The 23,316-nt window shown below is 30.3% G+C and overlaps 1 protein-coding gene across 3 annotated transcripts in view; it reads right to left on the reverse strand.

The window, feature by feature from the left end:
• Positions 1-3,240: 3,240 nt before the first annotated feature.
• The window catches only part of LOC143233840 (serine/threonine-protein kinase Nek10-like), a 123,295-nt gene continuing 103,219 nt past the window's right edge, over positions 3,241-23,316 (reverse strand). For all 3 annotated transcript variants that reach the window (XM_076470604.1, XM_076470605.1, XM_076470606.1), the window contains 5 exons: positions 17,554-17,703; positions 16,676-16,764; positions 7,156-7,259; positions 5,070-5,226; positions 3,241-3,638 (listed from right to left, as the gene is read on the reverse strand). In XM_076470604.1, the coding sequence (XP_076326719.1) occupies positions 3,514-3,638; positions 5,070-5,226; positions 7,156-7,259; positions 16,676-16,764; positions 17,554-17,703 (625 nt within the window). In that variant the 3' untranslated portion in view covers positions 3,241-3,513. The remainder of the gene's footprint in view (positions 3,639-5,069; positions 5,227-7,155; positions 7,260-16,675; positions 16,765-17,553; positions 17,704-23,316) is intronic.

Here is a 23,316-nt window from a genome sequence, read left to right on the forward strand (position 1 = left end):
GATTGCATTCTTCCTGTTCACATGTGAAGTTAATGTTGGGATGTATAATGTGATTGAAAAAATTAAGAATGTGTTCTGTAGATTTGAATCCCGCAACCGTGTCATCTACATATCTGTACCAATATAGTGGTGGATGTAATGCTGTGTTAATTGCTTGCGTTTCAACTTGTGTCATAAAAATATTGGCTAGAACTGGTGATACTGGGTTGCCCATGCTTAGGCCATTTGTTTGTATATAGTTTTGGTTGTTGAACACGAAGTTTGTCTTTGTCATGGTGAATTCTATGAGGATTGCTAATTGGTTACTGGGAATGTCTATAGTTGGGTTAGGGTCTCGGATATAGAGTTCTAAGGCTATCTTGCAGGCTTCAGTGGTTGGAACTTCTGTAAAGAGGGATATAACATCGAAACTGGCCATTAAGGCTTTATGATTAAGTTGATTTAGATTATACTTGAAATTAAAAGTCTTTGATGAATGAGCTGGCTGATATTACATACTTGGAGAATGCCCATGCTATGTATTTACCAAGATTGTAATTAAACGATTCATATGTGGACATTATTGGTCGTAATGGACAATCTGGTTTGACAATTGTATTGACAAACATTTTGTTTGATAACATTAAAATAAATCTCTTTTAGAACTTATTAATTTTCTTAATAACTTAAACCTTACTATAAAATTCACATTTAACTATACAAGTAATTCTTTGGAGACCATGGTTAAAACTGAAATTAAACTGAGGATTACAATTGTGTATAGTCTTACAAGTATAATTATTATGTTTTTGAAGAATTTGATTCTAAAGTTGCTAGGATGCAGTTAAAAAATTTTCACTTGACTTTTGGCAGTGAATCTCTAATAAAGCCATCACTAAATTGAGGTTAGATACCTGTATTACTGTGAAACCTTGCAAAACACTACAAAATTTTGCTATTAATTCACTTTCAATAACACAAAATAAATGTAAATCAAAAGAATGTTTTGCAACTATAAATGAACAAGAGCAGTGCAGCTCATTCACCAGTCAAAAGGGATATTTCAGCCAATCCATAGGACTGTTTTAAAATATAGCTGCTGAAGTATATTGTTTTACATTGTAATTTAAAAGTATGATAAAAAGTTATTAATAGTACAAAAATGAACCTCTTATAAAATGAAAGTCTTATACAAAAGAGAGTTTAATTTATTGTATTCTGTTCTGTGAGGTAATGGATGAATGATTTCTCAAATACGTGTAGCTTGACTTTGAGTGTAAGTCATTTCATAGAAAAGTTATAGAATCTGTCATGGTCCAATTAAATAAACCTAAAATCAACAGAGATAACTCTTGTTCTTTATAAACAATGGTTTATATTTTTTAAAGTTATTATGTAAAGACGTGTGTGTACATAAATATATTTCAATAAATATAAATTTTTAATTTTTAAATCCTTTTAATATTATTATGAAATTTAGTTTGATATGTCATAAAATTTCCCACTGTTTTGCCACTTGTTTATTGTTTTAATAAATTTTTTTCAGTATAACTGTTAATTCAAACATCAGTTTGTTCTTTTTTCAGTGATGCTGTAACCAAAGAGAGTGAAGTATAAACCAAAAAGAAAGAAATGATTTTTTTTTTGATAAACAAACAAACTGTAGCATGTAGCTCACTGACCTACAGAAGTCAAAATATTTTATCTTCATTGTTGCAGTCGGGCCCATTTGGTATTATTTTTTAGCATCAACAGTGACTTGCTACAACTATTTCAGTAATTAAAATATAATATGAATAGGGGTATGTGGTATCACTATTACCTAGTGTTGTTTCAGTTGTCTCTAAAAAAGTTAAATGGCTAAAACCATCAACTGCTACTGATAAATTAGTACTGTAATCTTCATTTTTGTTTTTACTTCAAGTAAAATCCCATCCTATGCAATGATAACTTGGCTGATGTGAATAATGACATAATTTTGCCTTTTTACAGTCAGTCACTTAAGTAACTAGTTTTCTACATCTGCTGCTTGCCTACAAAATCAAAAGTTACATCACAAATCAAATCGTTTTGACTAATAAAATTCAATAACACCTTTATAAAGCTCATGTTTCAGGCTTTAACTACATTAAAATAATGCAGACATCTGAATTCCATGAATACCAGTGCTATTAATAACAGAACACTTAAATGCATTCCACCCAAACTGATACTGTTCAGAGATATGTCAAAGAAAATTTGAATGTTTAGCAAAAGTGATAAAAAGAGCTCTATACTTAAACAGCTTGTATAACAACATAAAGTTAGAACACTATTCTGAAGTCACAACACAATCAAATGCAAGTAGTACACATCAAAAGGCAGAAAAATCCAATTGAGAGAGAAAACACTGTAAAAAGTATCCACAAATGAGAAGAACAAAGATAAAAGAAGCTTTATCATTCACCTACCTAATAAAATACTCATTCAACTTAACAACCTGGATACCTCTCTTAAAAACATTCAAATTATTAGTTGAATCAAATTCTAATAGGGAATATTCCAGTTGAGTGGATAATGTACAAAACTCCCATCAAGAACCAGGGTCATCAGCCACTACTCACACAGAAATAGTTCATTCCAGGCTTCACTGAAGATGTCAATAAAATATCAACCAAGACATAATAGGATAAAAACTATTTGTCCCCTGTTGGGACAGCAGTAAGTCTAAAGACTTACAATGCTAAAATAAGGGATTTGATTCTTCTCAGTGGACATAACAGATAGACCAATGTGGGTTTGTTATAAGAAAACACAAACAAAAACTATTCAGTAATTAGTAGATATCTATAAAAAATAAAATATAGAAAAATAACTTAATAATTAATGATCAAACTGAGACATTCATGTAGACTACTAATCATAAAATGATTGATGTTTATTGCCACAACCTTACTATAAATAGTTAATTAAATGATCATTGCACATTCATGATAAAAAAACTGTTTTGGTTAGTAAATAACTTGATGATCACAAGAGGTAAGATTTAAAATATTTGGTCAAAGCAGAAATGTTTAGTTTTTTTGATATTTCAATACTTCAAATAAAAATATCATGATGATGGCATTTTGGCTTTTAAGGACTTTTCAGGTCTGAAAACTGATTCTGAACAATTCTGACACTTGTACAAACCATGGTTTATAATGAAACTATTCAATATTTAGATATAGATCATTAGTAATTCTGCTTGAAAAGAAGTGATATTCATTAAACTGGAAAATGACACACTGTATCTCTAAATAGATACAGTTTTCCAATCTTAATTATTTTAGCAACTGTTTGGTCAAAAATTTGATTCCAATAAACATTCAGTATCAAAATGAAGGGCTGAACTGTGATAAGTTACATGATTCAATAGTATAAACAATTATTGTGTTTTTATATTGCAAGATTTGTTCTGGCTATCAGGTAAATAATTACAAAAACTCATCATAATTAACTAGAAATAAAAGTAGATTCTTAAAGTTCCAGATATTTCAGGTCATTCTGTTCTCTTCAGCACTGGTAATATTCTGTTTCCAGGAGCAAAGCTTCAATCATATGATGTAGTTCTTCATATGTTGTTGTTATGACTAAATCATCTTCTAGAGGAGAAAATAATTCTATCTGCTCCTTATATTCTATTAATTAAAGAAAATATATAAATATTAGTATGTGTGCAAAATATTCAATCTACTATTAATGGTACAACTATATACCAACATAATCCACATCAAATACTATTGCACTGTAAAAGTTGTTTAATAATATGAAAACACAATTTCCATAACAATTTCATATTATTCAATTAAAAAATTAAACAAACAATATGTGATCAAAATTCAATCAAAGCAACATGCTGAAGCTTAATAATCATACCTAAATCATATTTGCTAACTATTTTGTTTACTCTTTCACTGCCATGTTCAAAGGTAACTATCCCATTACCAGGTTTATTTTTAGATAAACAAAAAATTAAATGTGTTGCAATATTACATTATTTATCTGAACATGAAACTTGAAAGAGAACATCTTTTATTTGTGACGGTATGACATTCCAAACTCCCATTTGAAAAATATGTTTAGCAAGCTCTTGAAGAAGTGTTAATCACAGATAACAAGATATTAACAACAAAACTAATGAGCAAAAGCATAAAATCTATGCTTTTTCTTACAAATAAGGTGAACATAAATAAGACAGCAAAACATTTTATTGAAATTTTTGGATGCATTGTTTAGTTTATTCAACTAAATATTTTGTTATAGTTATAACAGTCTTATTTCAATCTTTAAAACAATATATTTAACAGCTTATTGAAAAACCTACACTATGATTATCACTGATCTGATTACCAGGCACTCAAAGTTGTAATTTAATAAAATCTTTTCTTACTGGATTTCTGTACGCATCTAAATAAGTTATTTTGCTTTTGGTTTATTGCTATTCTACAATTTTTTAACATATTAAAATTATTAACAGATGGTAGAGTTACACAATCATAATAATAATAATAATAGAACAGAAAAATTATTTAAGGATAATTGTAGCAAGAAAATAGCACATAAAATGAATACAGGCAATGAAACTAAATATCAGTTTTGTTTTATCAAATTTTACTCATAATTATGTTAAATGTACAAGGCAATAACAGGTGCCATTTACAGTTAATAAACTAACAATATAATTTTCAAGATTAAATATGTACAAAAATATAAGTTAAAGACTGGTTAATAATCAAAATTCAAAATATGTTTTATATCTACAAGAGTATACACACACACAGTAAATTACACAGATATAGGCAAAAAAAATGTCAATATGTTACCTAGTAAATTATTTTAAGAACTTGCATCACTTGATTGATTCATGTTGGGCTGTTATAATTAGCAATTTTTAATTTAATACTTATGAATTTATAAGAGACCATAATACAGCAAAATGTACCTGTTTGAGATTTTATCTTAAAATAGTCAAATAGCATGTAATCATTTGAATGTGAAAACAGTGTGTTTTTATTTTATTACTGTTAAAACAACTCATTTCTGAAAGATAGAAAACACAAGAGACTTACTGGGGCAGGTTTTGAGGTGGATGTTTTCTTTTGACAGATGCATTAGCTTTGACACTTCTGTCTTCAAGTAAAGAGTGCCCACATTATTAGCAAATAACATTCGAGTATATATCTGAAGCATCCAGCGATGATGACAGAGGGTTTCAGGAGGAGGGAGCTATAAAGTTTGGTATATGTCAAGTTTAACATTGGCTGTACACTAAATTTGACAAAATTTGATTTCACTGTTGAAAAGACAAATTATTAACTTCCTCTATGGCATTTAACTCCATTAACCCTTTTGCAACTGCTATGGTATAATACACCAGTTTGTCTATACATTTGAACACGTTAAGTATTTGCATTATAACTTTTGGTAAAGCATTGTTATCTTCACAAAAGTTGGCAGACTTTTAGTAAATACTACAAGTATTTTGTGTACAAAAAATCAGATTTATTTAATGAAATATTCTTACCAGATTTATTTTTGAAAATAGAGTCTGTTTCATTACTAGTCTAAGTGCAAACTAATTTTATATTATGATTAAAAAAACTATTCTTCATCTTGAAAATCTCAAATATTATTTGTGAAATCTTTAAAACCTTCTAAATATCTTCCAAAGGTTTGTTTTCAGTAACATTTTATATTTTATGTTATTTTCTATACTCTAACTATGTTGGTTCCATGACTTAATCAACCTTGTAACCATCGTAAAAAAATTAAGAATATAAATTATGTTTCTGTCTTGCTAGAATGACTACATATTATGGCACAAAAATAAAAATGTTTAGTCTAAGTTGTTTCAGCCTCATTATGCTATAAATGAATATCTATATTTATTATTTTTATTATACTGACCTTCTAGTAATGTCTACCTAACATTACATAGCTTGCATTGATGCAGTGCATATATACTAACGTTATGTATCCAGTAATATAAGACTGACCTTTAGTCTTGTGTTTTAGTGGACTAATATTTTGTAATATACAGCCACAGTTCAATTATGATACATTATGTATTTGTATACAGGTTATGTTTATTCATAAATAAATTATTAAACTTATTTTTCTTAAAATATAGAACAATAAATCAAGAAGTAAAGCAAACAATTACCTCTTCTCACTACAATCTTAGTACTCAATTGTTGCTATACATAGGTTGCTAAGCCTTTTAAAATTTTGCACGAGGAGGATATCAAACAATGTTTTTCAGGTTTCATATATACAGCTGAATAACCAAAAAATCATAAATAACTACATTGATATCAAAGAATTCCCCTATAAATTTTAAGCTTAGTAACTAAGTTGTACTTACATTTTAAAAAATATGAAACTTCAATCAGATGAAAAATATATAACACAAAATGAAAACAGGATGAAAAACACAACCAACCTCCTTAAAAACGTAGATCAAAAGAACGTGGTACTTTATTATAGATTAAAATGGCTGAGAAAACCACATTGGGAATATTCTACACTGTTGATTGGTTAATCACCTGTCATATATTGAAGTAAGTGTATATAAGGGACTATTTTCAAAAATGGAAAGAGTTGAACAAGGCCACCATGTTTAAGTCAGTACACAAGCCATATTTCAGCAAAATAAAAAGATATGAGGTTTTTATTTTATATTCTAGCTTGTCAATATTAGTAATTTGAGCTCCTAATTTGTACAAAATTATAGACTTAGTATTCTGATATCACAAACATCTAATTTCAAACAATGTTGCATTCAACATACCATGTGACTCACTAAAATCTTTATTTAAATGTGTTATTTTAATATTAACTTTTAAATTATGAAATTAGCTCATACATAATATTAAAATTTGAATTACAATCTACAATTTGATTCCAAACTTACTGACATGAATTCATAAAATAGTTGTTCAATAAAATTTTTAATTCAAGTGAATAAGTGTGATGCCATGGCTTTTGAATCCTGACCTGTTGAGAAAGGCTTAAGAGATTAAATATTTCATGATAACATTAAAATCTGACTTTGATCTATACTACAACAGAGCCATTGAGTATTTTCTGTTAAACTGATCATATTAATTATATTTCATGGGAATAGATTAGGTAAATTACTATATTTTGTTTTACCTGAGAAATATATAACAGCTTGTGAAGCTGCTGAAATAGTGGCAAAACTGGATCTTTGGTTTCTTGGAGTTTCCTTGGTGATAAGGACAAGGAGGAAGAACTAGCTGAACATTTGAAACAGACATACAGTTATATATTTCAGATTTTTATGGTGATTAAAAACAATTAACCTCTGTTCATGGACTTAATCAAATTGGTTATAAAATAAAAAAACTTTCAAATCATATTGTATACAAATATATTTAAAATTAAACACTATTTAGCTCTTACAAATAGAGTAAAAACAACCACTGTTAAAAATATGACAGTCCATTTTAAGCCTATATTAACCAGGCTTCAGTTTTCACTTAGAAAAAAAAACAAAGACAAAAAGAATATTGTGGAGTAAAACCATAATTGTGAGTATATCTACTTATTATTTTACTGTAATTATCTGAACACATTATCCACAAGTTTGTTTGTTTGGAAGTTTGTTCAAAGCTATATGGAGGCTATCTTCACTAGCCATCCCTAATTTAGCAATGAAAGACCAGACAGAAGGCAGCTGGTCATTACCACCTACCATCAACTCTTTTACCTACTATTTCACCTGTGCTATTATGTAGGAATGATACAAATGCTATTCTTACTATTTTGTTTGGATTGTTTTGAAGGATTAATATTACCCATTTATAGATTTACTTCCTTTTTTGAAAATGTTTTTCTTTATTTGTTTGCTTGTTTCTTTTAATGCAGTTTCGATAGAAATAGGAAGGTTGTATTTATTTATAACAGAGTTCAGAATGCAATGAGGTTCCAGCTGTAAATATTTATTGCTTATTGGCTGGTAATCTCCGTTTCACCCTGTACTTAAGCCTTTTGAAAGAATATCAGATTTCTGTAGGAAAGCTAACTTTGAAGGGTGACAAAATATAGTTTACACTAGAATTATGGATTTTTAAAAAATTACTGCTTGCTATCCATGATACTTATAAAAGTGGATACTATGTTTGATACTTTATCACTTCAGTAAAATTTCTTGACATCATTGTTTTGATTTCTGAATTTTCATGTAATAAAAAAAAAGGAAAGAGAAGAAAGAAGAAGAACAAATTCAAATTTTTTGTTACAAAATTTACAGACATTATCAGAACTTGTGACTAGGTCATTACATAGATATTGTTACACAAGGAAACAATGTATTGTCAAGTTCTGATCACCAACTTAGAAGATATTTTAAACACTATTTCCTTGAATAATCCAAGCCATCCCAAACAAGAAATGTTACTGCCTGCATGATATTACTGAAATGTGCAATGTTGTTGTTAAAATACCTGATATTTTTCATATAAATATGTCTATATGTGTGTGTATGTATGTGTGTGAATTTATGGTTGACAAATTAATTTTTATTATACTGAAAACCTTTCAGGAATGAAATTTCTAATGAAATTAATTCTACCTTATTGTTTTATTTTCAATCTCACCAACTATCATTTTAAATAACATATGACAGAATTACAATACATTCTTACAAAACACCATAATCACTGGTTTTAACAAACTGAAGAATACACTTACATGAAACTTACTTCTGACAGTAAATCTTGGGTGAACAGTTGTTAAGATGGACTCTTTTACTTTAAATATACTAATACTTTGTTACCGAGCTCAAATATATCCTATTAGCAGTTAATGGATTTCTACAGGACTTGAAATGAATTCCCTAATCTATATAATAACATGTCTAAAAGATCAATCCAGAGTATCAAGTATGATGAGATATTACACATTTAATAATACTGGTGATACATTCAAACATTTAACTCCTAACTGACAAAATAAGATTTTTTTTTCTCCACAGAATTCAAATGCATTTTATCTATTGCACACTGACAAACTCTGACATTAAACAAGCTGTAACCTATGTACATGATGCATCAATGTACAGATACCATATTAATGAAATACAATTATTCAGTTTTGTCTGGAAATCTATAACAAATAACTAAATGTTATAAATATAATTAGTTTTATTGTAATGTTTCACTACATATGATAAACTAGGATGTTGCTTAGTCAGGTATAGGGTTTTTTGTTAGCTATGAGCACTGAATTTCTTTTATTTCTGTGTGATATGTATAGGATGTTAGCAGTTTAGCTATCTCAATTAAACCAACTGTTTTGAATAAGTTATGAGTTTCTTTTTAATTGTCTCTGCCTTGGTGGTTTGATACATTAGTGAAGAAAAAATTTGAAATTACAGAATGGTTTAACAAGCTGTTTTAAAAAAAATCAAATTTATCAAATGTACTTAGTTGAGTGGTAATCAGTAATGACATCTTAAAGATGATGGACAAAGTATAATGGCATAGTTTTACTTACTTTAATCTGGTAGTAATATCTTTAATAGGACTAACTAAACAATTTTTTAAGTACAGCTGTATGGTGAAAGTTAAGCACACCACACACCAAATTTACTGTAGATTAAATATGTAACTATAACTTTCTTTTACTACTTTGCTAGTCATAATATTAATCATTTTGTTTTTCAAAAACAGTTATAGGTATGTAACACAAGTGCCAAACAACAAAGGCTGAAGTGTAGCCATCTTTAGCTTGGAGATTCTGATAAGACAAAGTCAGCAAGCAGCACCTGATGACAATGTGGCTACTCTTAATAAACATTGGGATTGATGGTTGTATTTATAATGCCCCCTTATCTGAAAGTGCTAAGCATGTTCAATAGTAAATTATGGCTCAAACATTGGATCTAATCATTCATAGCTTGGCACATTAACCACTAGACCTCACACCAGCCCATTTATAAAAGAGAGCTTATTTGATGCTAAAATTTATATACCTAATGTCTAATTCACTGTGATACTGTTATAGCAAGAACAATTTTTAGGATTTGTCAACAAAAATTAGCTTATTTCTTATTATTCATAATATCTGTCAAACAATTACTAATACATTTTTGACTTAAGAATTATATATATATATATAATTGTTCAGTAGAGAAACTACTAGCTAGAGTTTCAAAATAAAAATATTATCAAATAACATATATAAGGCTGGAATGATGATATCTTTATATCTGCTGTTGTTACTGATCCCAAAGAAATAAGCTCAGGGCCTGATTTAGACTTTGAGAAATTAGTTTTCAAAAGTATAACTGGTTAAGAATTGGAGTTAAACATATTGCCACATTTACACCTTTATTAAAATATGCTTTACATTACTACTGGTAGAGTAGCAATACCTATAAAATGAAAACCTTTTACCTCAATTGTAACTGCATGACTGACAATATGTAAGTCAAAGAAAAAATAATGGTACACATTAATGAAACTTTGTAGAATGGACTGCAACTGCCTGTTGTGGAGACACAAGTGTAGAGGATGACGTTTTGAAAGTCTTCTGCCTTTCGTCTTTAAGACTTGAAGATGAATAGCAGAAGATTTTTGAAACATCGTCCTCTACACTTATGTCTCCACAACAGGCAGCTGCCCTCCATTCTGTAAAGTTTCATCATGAATACTTTGCCTAAACAATCTATCAAAGAATGGTACACATTAGACATATGAACGTCAAGTTCTATGAATAATGTGGGAATGGTTGGTTGGTTGGTATTTATTGGCACAAAGCAACTAGGCTATCAGAGCCAAACAACTGGTAAAAAAAAAAAAGTAAAATTGTTATAAAATGTAAAAATGAATCAAGGTTAAAAACTAAAGAAAGATCAAAAATTGGGTAAAAAATGGCCCTTAAAAATTTAAAAACCCAAGTAAGTGGACAGTGTTACCATTGCTAATTTATGTACAGTAAAACTGGAAGTGGCAGGTGGAAATGATGATACAAACATAAAAATAAAAACATGTGTAGACAACACAATTCTTTCTTTATGATTGGACATATGGCACATTTCAAAATCACTTTGGCTAGAGAAACCAACAAGGTTTTCCAACTTTTGAATGTTTTTTAAATTCTTCCCAACAATAACTCCTCTTGAGGAATTCAAAGTAGCATGGGGAGTAACCTTGATGGATATATCCTCAATGGCCTTCAAACTGAAGAGTTTGATGTGTTGTGGTGTAGGAGTTTCCACTAAAGTGTTACCAGAGCACAACTTCCTGACTGACTTGATTCAGGCAGCACGCTGCTCTAATTCCTTTTAAATGAAAAATGGAGACATCAGTTCAAAGGATTTCTCAGATAATGAATGAAGGATGTAAAACCAAGATATTGGATCAGACTGTAACAGTGACTGTGCAATAGATTTGTCCATGCATGCTCATTTTCCAATTAGTTGTGTTTTTACAGGAAATTTCAGTTTCCACTGACTCTAACTGCCATGGAGCCTTACGAGGGAATGCACTAAAGTGCCTGACAAGGACACTACAGCAACACCAGGGTTTTTTTTATGAGCACTATACTCAAACATCAGCATCATACACATTGTCCACAACACCCTTTGAGAATGTCCATCCAACATTGGTACTCAATTGACCCTATCCAAAAAAGACCAGCAGATTAACCATGAGTTAATGCTAAAGTGGTGTGTTGGGGTTGGACCCCTCCCCAGCCACCAGGATTCTCTCCTCCCCTTAACAGGTTACCATGCATGGCAAACACATGGGTGGATGTTCAGATAGGAAGTAAACTCAAACTACAGATCTTTCTCTGGGAGGTCCCCTCACCATGTACAGGAACCTACATTGAGGGAGACTAATGTGGGAAAATAAAGTACTGTACACATAAACAGTAACAGAAAAAGAAATGTGTTTCACAATATTGTAATTATAGCAATCTACAGCAAACTGATGTATAAAATATCATATGCCTATCTCTCAGTATACATGGTAAAATGATATGAAAGTGTATAACCCAAAAACTTTTGAGAGACAGAACTTTCTTCACTGATTTTTTTAACCTATGTGAATATGAAAGTTTTTTTAAGACCATGGTAAAATGGTAAGCTGTATATCATTAAATATCTCATAAATGTTTCAGTCTAATGCTGCAGAAGAATTAATCCAGCATATCATTTACTTGTATTTACTTGATATGATAGGAACTGGTAACAAAATACTTATAAGCAGGCAAAGAATATTATAAGAATATCTCAAAAACACTAACACTCAGCCTCACATTATCAAAACCATCCCAAAAAAATGTTGATATTAAACATAAACAACAGATCCATATTTAGGTAAAATGTTCTACATTCCAACTCCTGTCTAAGAAGAAGAATTTCTTGCCTCCTATAATAATCAGCCCATAAGAGCAAAATTTATTCTTAAATATTTCTGCTGCTCAATACAGGAAAGTGGATAAAATTACATTATTATTATTCAAACCCAACTTAGGTACAAAAGCATCACAGTTTTAAAAGGTGTTTCAAAGCTTTAGTTTCTGTGTGATAATTGAACTTCATTTGAGTCAGTTCAATAAACACGATTAACTACAAGAAAACCTGACATTACCTGTAAATTGTGTAGCATAAATTTCAAAATTTAACTTTGGTTTTCTAGAAAGTTTAAAGTGGAGATCCACAATAGAGATGGACTAAATAATAGTAATAGAGAAAAGTTTAACAATGGATTATGATACTTTGTTCAATAGATTAGTGAATGTAACAGTGAAAGTTAAGAATCGATGTTTTACAGAATCTGTAGGGATTAAACAACAATTCTAATGAAGTTATAGCTGATTACAGTGGATATGTTGAAGAATAATATGATAAAGATAGTGAAGAGCTTGAAGAGTCTGTATTTACATGAATCAAGATGGTTTGAAACTAAACTACTTAACTCATATTTGTAACTGTTGAAAAAGTGTATTAGCTAAAGTACAAAGTATTCATGATGGGGATTACCAAAGAAGGTAAATATTTTTCTACCTCTGTGTATCATAAAAGGGCTTTTAAACTGGCCTTTATACCAATTTTAATAGTTTTATCTCCAACTTATATCAAGTGTAATCTGATTATGTCATTGTTAAACAAAATTTTTAATATTTGATTTTATTATTTTATTTTATGTAAAGAAATTACCCTTCTATATAAATACAAATGTAAATAATGGTCATCCAACTGATTTTATAATGAAGATTACACGCATTTCATAAACAACAAATTTCAACCATTAGCCAATGTACATACTATTCCCAAATTTCCCCCTCATTATTTCCCTTCCTTTTATGAGTTTGCAATCCCTATCAATTAAAAACCAACTCTCTTCCCTAATAGAAACCTTCTGCCATCAAATTCAGTTTAGAATATTATATAGATTTAGCCTCTGCATTAAACACCTATTTCAGTATAGAGATCAAGTACCAAAACTTCTATGTTCATGGCGCTTATATAAATATATAAGTAGTGACTGTAAGGTCATGTACGTTGGCAAAATGAAATGCCACTTAAAAACCACAGTGTGAATATTCAGGAGTATCTAACAGAACCAACCTTCCATTACTTAAATTCAATCACTTATTTATTCATGCACATTCTGAAACCACAGATCACTATATAACATTTAACTATTTTTCTATCATCACCACAGGATCTTCTGATCTTGAACTCTACAATAAAGAAATTCTACCAACAGCAAAAGACCACCTGACCCTTAATGATTGACAAAGCTCTTCAGATGTAAAATTATTTTAAATTATTGCATGTAACTCAGCTGCTTGTAATATATATATTGGTTTATTCAAACAAACTAATGTTTATGTTATTATATTATGATTTTAGTTATAATCATCTTTATAACACAATTTTCAGATTTTGCTAATGATGGAGTAAGTTATTTCAAGAAGTTCAAACCTGTAAATGAAATGTTGTATGTTTTGTCAACTGTCTTGATCTTCATTATTAAACTACTTTGTGTATAAACAATTAAATAATAGGATTACATAATACTAAATGTGGGCAACTAAAAGTATTCTACAAGCAGACATCAAATGCTCCTAATGTAATTTTTTTATCAAAATGACAATTACTTGGATTAAAATATTTAGTCATGTGAAAAAATTAGGATACTGTGTATTTTTGTAACATTTTTGGATATATAGATATTTAATCTCAATTTTAACAATACTGAGAGATTATAGGAATATAACTAAACAACTAAAATTAAAGAAAAGACTTTTCAAAATCTTCTGTAAATGTAATTCTACAAAAATGCATATTCGAACTGAGGAAAAAGTTAGGACACCACTACCCCCTAATAGCTAGTGTTTACCCCCTTTGGCTGAAATAACTGTAGTGAGATGCTTCTTGTAGCTATCTGCCAGTTTCTGACATTGGTCTGAAGAAAGTTTGCTTCACTCCTCAATGCAGAATTCTTTCAGTTGTGAGATGTTTGAGGGGTTTCTTGCATGTACAGCCCATTTCAAGTCACCCCACAGCATCTCAATGGGATTAAGATTTGGGCTTTGACTAGGCCATTCCAGGACTCTCCATTTCTTAGTTTTCAGCCAGTCCTTGGTGGATTTACTGGTATGTTTTGGGTCAGAAAATGCATATTCTGAGGAAAAAGTTAGGATACTCTACCCCCTAATAACTAGTGTTACCCCCTTTGGCTGAAATAACTGCAGTGAGATGCTTCTTGTAGCCATGTACCAGTCTCTGATGTCGGTCTGAAGAAAGTTTGTCCCACTCCTCAATGCAGAATTCTGCCAGCTGTGATGATGCTTGAAGGGTTTCTTACATGTACAGCCCATTTCAAGTTACCCCACAGCATCTCAATGAGATTAAGATCTTGGCTTTGACTCGGCCATTCCAGGACTCTCCATTTTAGTTTTCTGCCAGTCCTTGGTGGATTTACTGATATGTTTTGGGTCATTGTCGTGTTGCAGGCTCCAGTTCTGCTTCAGCTTTAATTTTCTTACAGATGGACTCACATGTTCCTCAAGCACCCTCTGATACAAAGTAGAATTCATGGTGGATTCTATGATTGTGAGTTGTCCAGATCCTGCTGCAGCAAATCAGCCCTAAACCATGACACTTCCACCTCCATGCTTCACAGGTGGTATGAGGTTCTTTTCCTGGAATGCTGTATTTGGTTTACGCCAAACATGTCCTTTGTTCTGGTGTCCAAATAATTCAATTTTGGACTCATCTGTCCAAAGAACATTATTCCAGAAGTCCTGGTCTTTATCTACATTTTCTCTGGCAAACTTCAGTCTGGCCTTGATGTTTCTCTTAGAGAGCAAAGGTTTCCTCCTTGCACACCTCCCATGCAAGTTACACTTGTGCAGTCTCTTTCTGACTGTAGAGGCATGCACTTTCCCATCAACAGTAGTAATAGCCTGCTGTAGGTCCCGGGATGACATGTTAGGTTGTTTGGAGACCTCTTTTAGCATCTTGTGGTCTTGCTCTCAGAGTGAACTTGCTTGGAGGACCAGACCTGGGCATGTTGGCAGTTGTTTTGAAAGCCCTCCACTTGTTTACTATTTTCCAGACAGTGGAATGGTTGATTTCAAATTCTTTTAAGATCTTTTTAAATCCCTCACGAGACTCATAAGCTGCTACAATTTTCTTTCTGAAGGCCTCAGACAGCTCTTTTGCTCTCACCATAATGCTCACTCTCACTTCAACAGTCAGGAGCATACCAAACTAAATGTCTGAGGTTTAAATAGGGCAAGCCTCATTCACAATGCTGAGTAACGATCTTCTAATCATGTGCACCTGGTGTGATACACCTGTGTGTGAGTTGAGCCATTTTAAGTGGGTATAAATGTGGGGGTGTCCTAACTTTTCCCTCAGTTAGAAAATTCATTTTTGTCGAATTACATTTTACAGAAGATTTTGAAAAGTCGTTTCTTCAGTTTTAATTGTTTAGTTATATTCCTATAATATCTCAGTATTGTTACAATTGAGATTAAATATCCATTTATCCAAAATTGTTACAACTATACACAGGCTTCTATAGGGTGTCCTAATTTTTTCACATGACTGTATCTTCATCTTCTGAAACTAGTCATAGTTAGGTCTCAATCTACAAATGAATATATCTGACACAAACACATTTTTATGTCAGTCAAACATTCTTTCAGTATGGTAATAAATTCTTAATGTTTTTCTTGTATGAACCGATGAGCATTTTCCTACACCACATATATTGTAAAAACAATTATCTGAAGACCAGTCTCTACAGTACTCATAACAATAATTACTGAAATTTATGTCTTTTAATGATACACATGGAAGGCCAGATGTTAATCCATAAGTTGATCAGTACTGGTCTTGCCACATGCAAAATCACACTTACCTTCCATTCACAACTGAGACTTCAGTGTTTACAATATTACATGAATACTGAACTACTGTGATTATTAAATATATCTTTTAATGAAGTTTTTGCTCAGTTATTTGCCTGATAATGTATTACCAAGGTTTTCTAAATCAATAACTAATGCTCTAACACTAATGTCAGAAATATAACAAGTATAATAAACTCTTGAAAAAATATCTGTTAGTTTTCAATTATATCAAAAGAATCCTACTGTAACAAAACACAGCTCAAATACACACCTTTAGTGTGTTTGTTCCAAGGAGAACTATCAATAGTATGACCTTGTGGGAAGTCCAGTGGTATTTGCTTTTTTACTTTGTATTTTAAGCTGAAAAAATGTTATAATTTAAAAATTTGAGAAACAGATGGAAGGAAAATAAATAACTTTAATGTAGCACAAAAATTAACAAAGAAAGGACAATAAAGGTTTTATTACACTTTACTCTCACTAGCAGCTTATCATATTTATAACACTTATGGAATTTTAAGCCCAAAACAACAACAATAAATTAGAACTTTTCAACATTTTACATTAATAGTGCTAATAAAAACATACAAATCACATTTATATTGGGTAATTATGATTGTCAAAATACTTGAATACATATTACAAATAAATAACTTTAAACTGATCTAAGCTTTTGCTATATAAGAAGTTCATGATGTTAGGAATACACGTAGGTTCAAAAAATAAAACACAAACGTGAAAGAGTATAACCCAAATCTTTCAAAAGTGAGTCTTTTGTCATCAGAGGCAAACCTTAATGAAGAAAAGTCTACCTTCTGAAAGTGCTCAAACCTTAAAATTTCCTGCTTTTGTCATACAAGTCTAATGTTTTTTGTAATTTCAGAACTTTTATTGGAATACATTAGTTTAAGAATGTATTTTAAAAAATTAATGCAAATGTTTATGAACTATACTTATTGCTAAATTAATTAAAACCTCACTATGCCCATTTTGAACTGTTAAGTGCTCAGAAAATAATGCATTTTTAAAAAGTATTAATTATGTTTTTGAAAAGAAAGTTCTTATATGACTAACTTTCTTTATAAAACATTTTTCTAATTTCCTACTATTTTGGTACCCCTAAAAATTTAAGCACTGCAAACATGTAACCTTTTTCTCTTTTCCTTTTCCAGCTGCAGTTTTCTTTCCAAGATCCTTTGTTCAGTGGAAAGTGTATCAATGGTTGCCACTAATTGAGAAGCTGCCAGGCTTGCCACAGTAGAAATGTCAGGTCGTCGAGCTGAATCTACAATTAAGCAGCTGTAAAGAAAAATCAAAAGGCAAGGGGGTTTATTCAGAAATTAAACATTATTCTAATCTCCAGTTCATTAATTTTGCAATATGCATTCTACTATGGCAATACATCAATATAAACAAAACCAAAACTGAAGAAGATATTACATTGGAAGTTAATATTTTCTTACACGTAAAATATATTTCCAACAGATCCTCAGCTCCTCTCACACCAAGCTATTACAATCCTTGCTTGCTCTCAAAGCATTACTATCAATAATTTTTGCAATCAAAGGAAATATAAGTAAAATAAAATTAAGTTATTTTGTCTAGGGAGGACCACCCAGGCAAAAACATCCAGGGGAAACTCAAGTAGACATTTTTTTATTATAACAAGTGAAGAAGATATATTAGTTAGTGTGGCTCATATGGGCAAAAACATCCAGTGGAAATGCATGTATGAATGGTATGTTCATTATTATAAGTGCTGAAATCATATTGTCCAGTAGTCCAGAGTTAAAAAAACAACAACATGATTATAATCATACTTTGCTAGTTTATTCATACCATAAATATTTTACCGATGTCTTCAATTATAACCATTAAAACATACAATTTAATGCCAGATTACAACTTCTACCATTAGATACCATTTATACATGTAATAGCAATGAAAACTATAAATTACATAAAAGACTGATAGAATGTGATTCTAAAAAAATGCTGAGAAAAATATCAGCTGCAATTACTTGATATCACAATTAACATTGATAGAAGTAATTTAACATCAGACATACCCTTGAACTGATACCTACGTGTAAACCCATTTCTAAATAGAATTAATACTACTAAAAGATTAATCATAACTACTAATGAAAACCAGAAAACTAGCTTTCAGTCATCTGAACTTTACGTGTAATGTCAGACTGGTGTACATTTATAACAAACAAAGGAGTTTCAAAAGTAAACAAATTTAAAATCTAAACTTATTTGTCCAAGTATCATTTACTGCACATCACAAAGTTTTAGTGGCTTGAATTCAAAATTTTATAAAACTACTTTTTTATTTATATAATACCAATTAGCATAGCATAAACTTGCAGGTAATAATACACACTTGTAATGTAACATTTAAATAAATTGTCAATTTCTCCTAATGTGTGAAAAGCATCCCATTTCATCTATTTTATTCACAACCCCTAATAACTATTAAATTTAATGCAAATTATTCATTATATAATTGCCATTGCTCAAACAAACCATAATTTTGTTTGATTACAGAACTATCAAATAGAAATTCAGATCCTTCTTGTCACACTCACCTATCATCCTCTCTTTCAGGATTTCTTAATACTGTATTAAATTCGAATTTAAGATGCACCCCACTTTTAAAAAGGGGTTTTCAGGGAAAACATTTGGATGATAATTAGAAAGGAGTAAATATGTTTTCAAAGAGTTTATTAATGATTAAAAATTGTTAATAATGTATTCAAAATGAAATATAATAAGAAATATATAAAATATACAGGAAAATTAAATTTTCATTACAATAATGTTTCTTCCTGCTTTCTTTATTTAATCAGAATACTACTCCACTGTTTCTTCTGACTCACTGTTATATTATGAAGTTGAAGCACTATTTTCCCAAGAATGTTATCCTGCATTCCATCTTCTGCATCTTCAAAATCTGATGACAGTTTTTTACTAACTGGTGTCCTTCATAAAATGGTCAAAGGCCATGTTATCATGTTTGTTGACTTACAATCAAAATTTTATTGAACTACTATTTTATGAATTTATGTCAACATGTTTGGAAGCAAATTGTAAATTATACTTCAAACTTTAGTATTACATACAAGTTTATTTCTTAATTTAAAAGTAAATATTAAAAGAACACATCTAAATACAGATTTTAGTGAGTCATGTGGTATGTTGAATGCAGCACTGTTTAAATTTAAATGTTTTTGGTGTCAAAATACTAATTATATGATTTTGTACAAATTACAAACTCAAATTAGTAACATTGACAAGCTAGAATATAAAATAAAAACCTTATATCTTTTTATTTTGCTGAGATATAGCTTGTGTACTGAATCAAACACAGTGGTACCATTCATCTCTCTTCATTTTTGAAAATGGTCCATTATACCTACTTAATTCAATATATGATATGTGAATAACCAATCAACAGCCTAAAATGTCCACAGAATTGCTTTCTCAACCATTTTAATCTGTGAAAAGGCTACCACACTCTTTCAAACGATTCCTAGAAGGTAGGTTGTGTGTCTTTAGTCTGCTCCAAGTTTCATATTTTTTTTTAAATCTAAATACAACTTAGTTACTAAGCTTAATAAATTATAGTGGAATTCTATGGTATCAGTGTATTTATTATTGATTTATTGGTTAATCAACTACCTATATAATCTAAGAAATTAGTTGTTTGATATCCTCCACGTGCAAAAATTTTGAAAGGCTTAGCAACCTATGTCCAGCAGCAACACTGAGTACAAAGGTTCTAGTGAGAAGAGATAATTGTTTGCTTTACTTCTTGATTTATTATTCTTTATTTTAAGAAAGATATGTTTAATAATTTATTTCTAAATGGTAATAATCTATAAACATATATATATATATATATACATACATACATATAAATATATATATGTGATGTATTATAATTGAAATGTGACTGTATATTACAAAATACTAGTCCACTAAAACACAGCCAAACCAGGGAAGACTATAGGTCAGTTTTATATCACTGAATACATAACATGAGTGAACATACACTATGTCAGTGCAAGTTATGTAATGTTAACTGGGCATGACTAGAAGTTTAATAAAAAATATATATGTAAATATTTAGCATTATGAAACTTAAGTTACTTAGACTAAACACTTGTATTTTTGTGTTATAATATGTAGTCACTCAAACTAGTAATGAAACACTCTACTTTCACAAACAAATCTTTAGTAAAAATTTAATTTTCTGTATACAGAATACCTGTGATCTTTATGAAGAGTCTACCAAATTTTGTAAAGATACACATGTATAAAAAGTTATAGTGCAAATATTTAACATGTGCAAATGTGTAGACAAATTTGTGTATATTATACTGAGCCCATAGCAAAAGGGTTAAAGTCTCCTTGCCCAGATAATATTACCCTTAGGGTTTTAAAAGAGGTCAAGGATTGGATATGTCAGCCACTTGCCACAACTTGGAAATTAGATAATGTCACTCCTATCTTCAAGGAAGGTAACAGAGGTTGTCCCAAGCCTATTATAGTTGTGAGAAAAGTTTTGGAAAGTCTGCTGAAAGATACTTTACAAAGTCATTTAACAAAATTTGGAATTTTATCAGATAGTCAATATGGTTTCACCAAGGAAAAATCTTGCCTTACAAAACTTTTGATATGTTTTGAAAACGTTGCTGCATTTGTAGATGAGGGAAAGAGTGGAGATTTGACATATCTGGATTTTTGGAAAGATGTGATAAAGTGCCACATAAAAGGCTTGACAAAAACTTATCCTTGTAGGTGTCAGGGATAAGTTAAATAACTGAATAGAAGAGTAAAACTGGACTTATGTTGAAGTGGTGTACTTCAGCACTCAGTTTTAGAACTATTGCTCTTTTTCATTTTTATCAAAGACACAGATGTAGGAATGGTCAATAAGTTACTTCAATTTGCTGACAATATCAGGATCTTGGATGTTGCTGACTGTAAAGAGAATGCTGCTGCTTTACAGAAGGGTTTAGATCATTTAGTGAGTTGGGCAAATAAATGGCAGATGGTTTTTAATTATGATAAATTCAAGATATTGCATATAGGTTATCATAATTTGAATTATAAGTATTCTTAGATAGGAATAGCCTTAACAACATCATGAAAGAAAAGAGTTTCATGTAATGGTTGATCGGTCTCTTAATTCATCTAAGCTATGTGCTGTTGCTAGTGGGAGGACATACAAAATTTTAAGTTGTATCAACAGAACTATTGAATACAATACTAAAGAAGTCATAATTTCATAGTGGTAGGACACACAAAATTTTAAGTTGTATCTACAGAACTATTGAATACAATCCTAAAGAAGTCATAATTTCATAGTATAGGTAATTAGTTAGGAAAAATATGGAGTACTGTGTTCAGTCTTGGGCTCCAGTCTTAGGAAAGACATTGAATTGTTGGAAAGGGTTCAAAGGAGGGTTATCAAAATGGTACCTGTGAGGGAGGGGTTGTCACATGAGGAGATATTAAGATCCTTAAAATTGTTTTCTCTTTAAAAAAAAAGTTAAAGGAGATCTGTTTGAAGTGTTTAAGATTGTAAAAGGAATTGTTAATGATGATTTGTCAAAATTGTTCATACCTAACAGAAATAATTATAGAACTAAGGGATGTAAAAATAGATTTAGGCAAGGAAGAAGCTATCTCCAACTGAAACAATTTTATTTTTCAAATAGAGTGGTTGGCCTATGGAATGAGTTGCCCTCATAAGTTGTGGAGGCAACATATTTGAGTGAGCTTAAAACAAAGCTTGATAGATATATGTGAATGATATGGGTTGGCTTTAAATTGTTTTTTTTATTAATAGTTTTAACTTGGGATAGAGGATGGAACAGCCAAGATAAACCAAAAGGTCTCTTGTTTTCCTTCAAAATTATGTTGTTATAATAATAATAAAAATATTTCACAAAGTATGTGTGCAAGTAACTTATGGGTAATGTAATTCAATAGCATAACATGGGCTGCATAGTTCTTAAATAATTTCCAAATTATAACAGTGCAAATTAATTGTTAAAAATGGTTCAAAAGGCAATCAATGGGTAAGGATAAAATTTAATTATATATACATGTATACTGTTGCAAGTTTAAAACTAGTTAGGATAAATGAATGTAGCTTCATGTTACACTTGAAGTCATTCTAGAAAGGCAGTGTAGGTAATTTAGATTTTTGTTGTTGTTGGTTGTGTGGTTGGTTAAATTGACAAACCTTGTATAGTTAGGGCAGAGAAAATAACAGATAAAATATAAAGTTTTTATGAAAAAAAACATTCTAAATGTATTTATTAGGTTTTATAGATTATACAAATGAAATATGAGATTTTTTGAGATGAAAAAGTATTTTTAGTCTTAGCACAAAAATCACTTTGCACATGAACTATTAAAACAAATACTTGACATTTTCACAGAGACATCTTTTTCTGTAAAGTTTATTAAAAACACTTACTAGGAATACAATTTTTTTGTGTGAAAGACTTGTAATGGTTCCTAAAAGACTGCCAAATTTCATAAACTCGTACACACTATGTTAAAAGTTAGTAGTATCAAATCTATAAACTATGAATGAGTATAAAAGTCCACACTGAGAGAATTAACCAAGTCAGTTCTAAAATAAGTAGCTGTGACTTGATACCTAAACACCATGTACAGTGGTATAGAAAAGCTTTAAGTTTTCAGGGCTCAACTAGAGCATGCTTGTACTGCATACAAAATTTTAGTTGGTTCTTTTATATGCCTGGATACAGAACAAGCTTAGTCTGTGGCTAGATACATGCATTAATGTTTTGGTATTTCACTTTATATACTTAGATCAAAACAGCAACATTTTGTAAAGAAATATAACCAGAGTACCCAAAATGG

Source organism: Tachypleus tridentatus, chromosome 12 (assembly GCF_004210375.1).
Source record: "Tachypleus tridentatus isolate NWPU-2018 chromosome 12, ASM421037v1, whole genome shotgun sequence".
Classification (NCBI taxonomy): domain Eukaryota; kingdom Metazoa; phylum Arthropoda; class Merostomata; order Xiphosura; family Limulidae; genus Tachypleus; species Tachypleus tridentatus.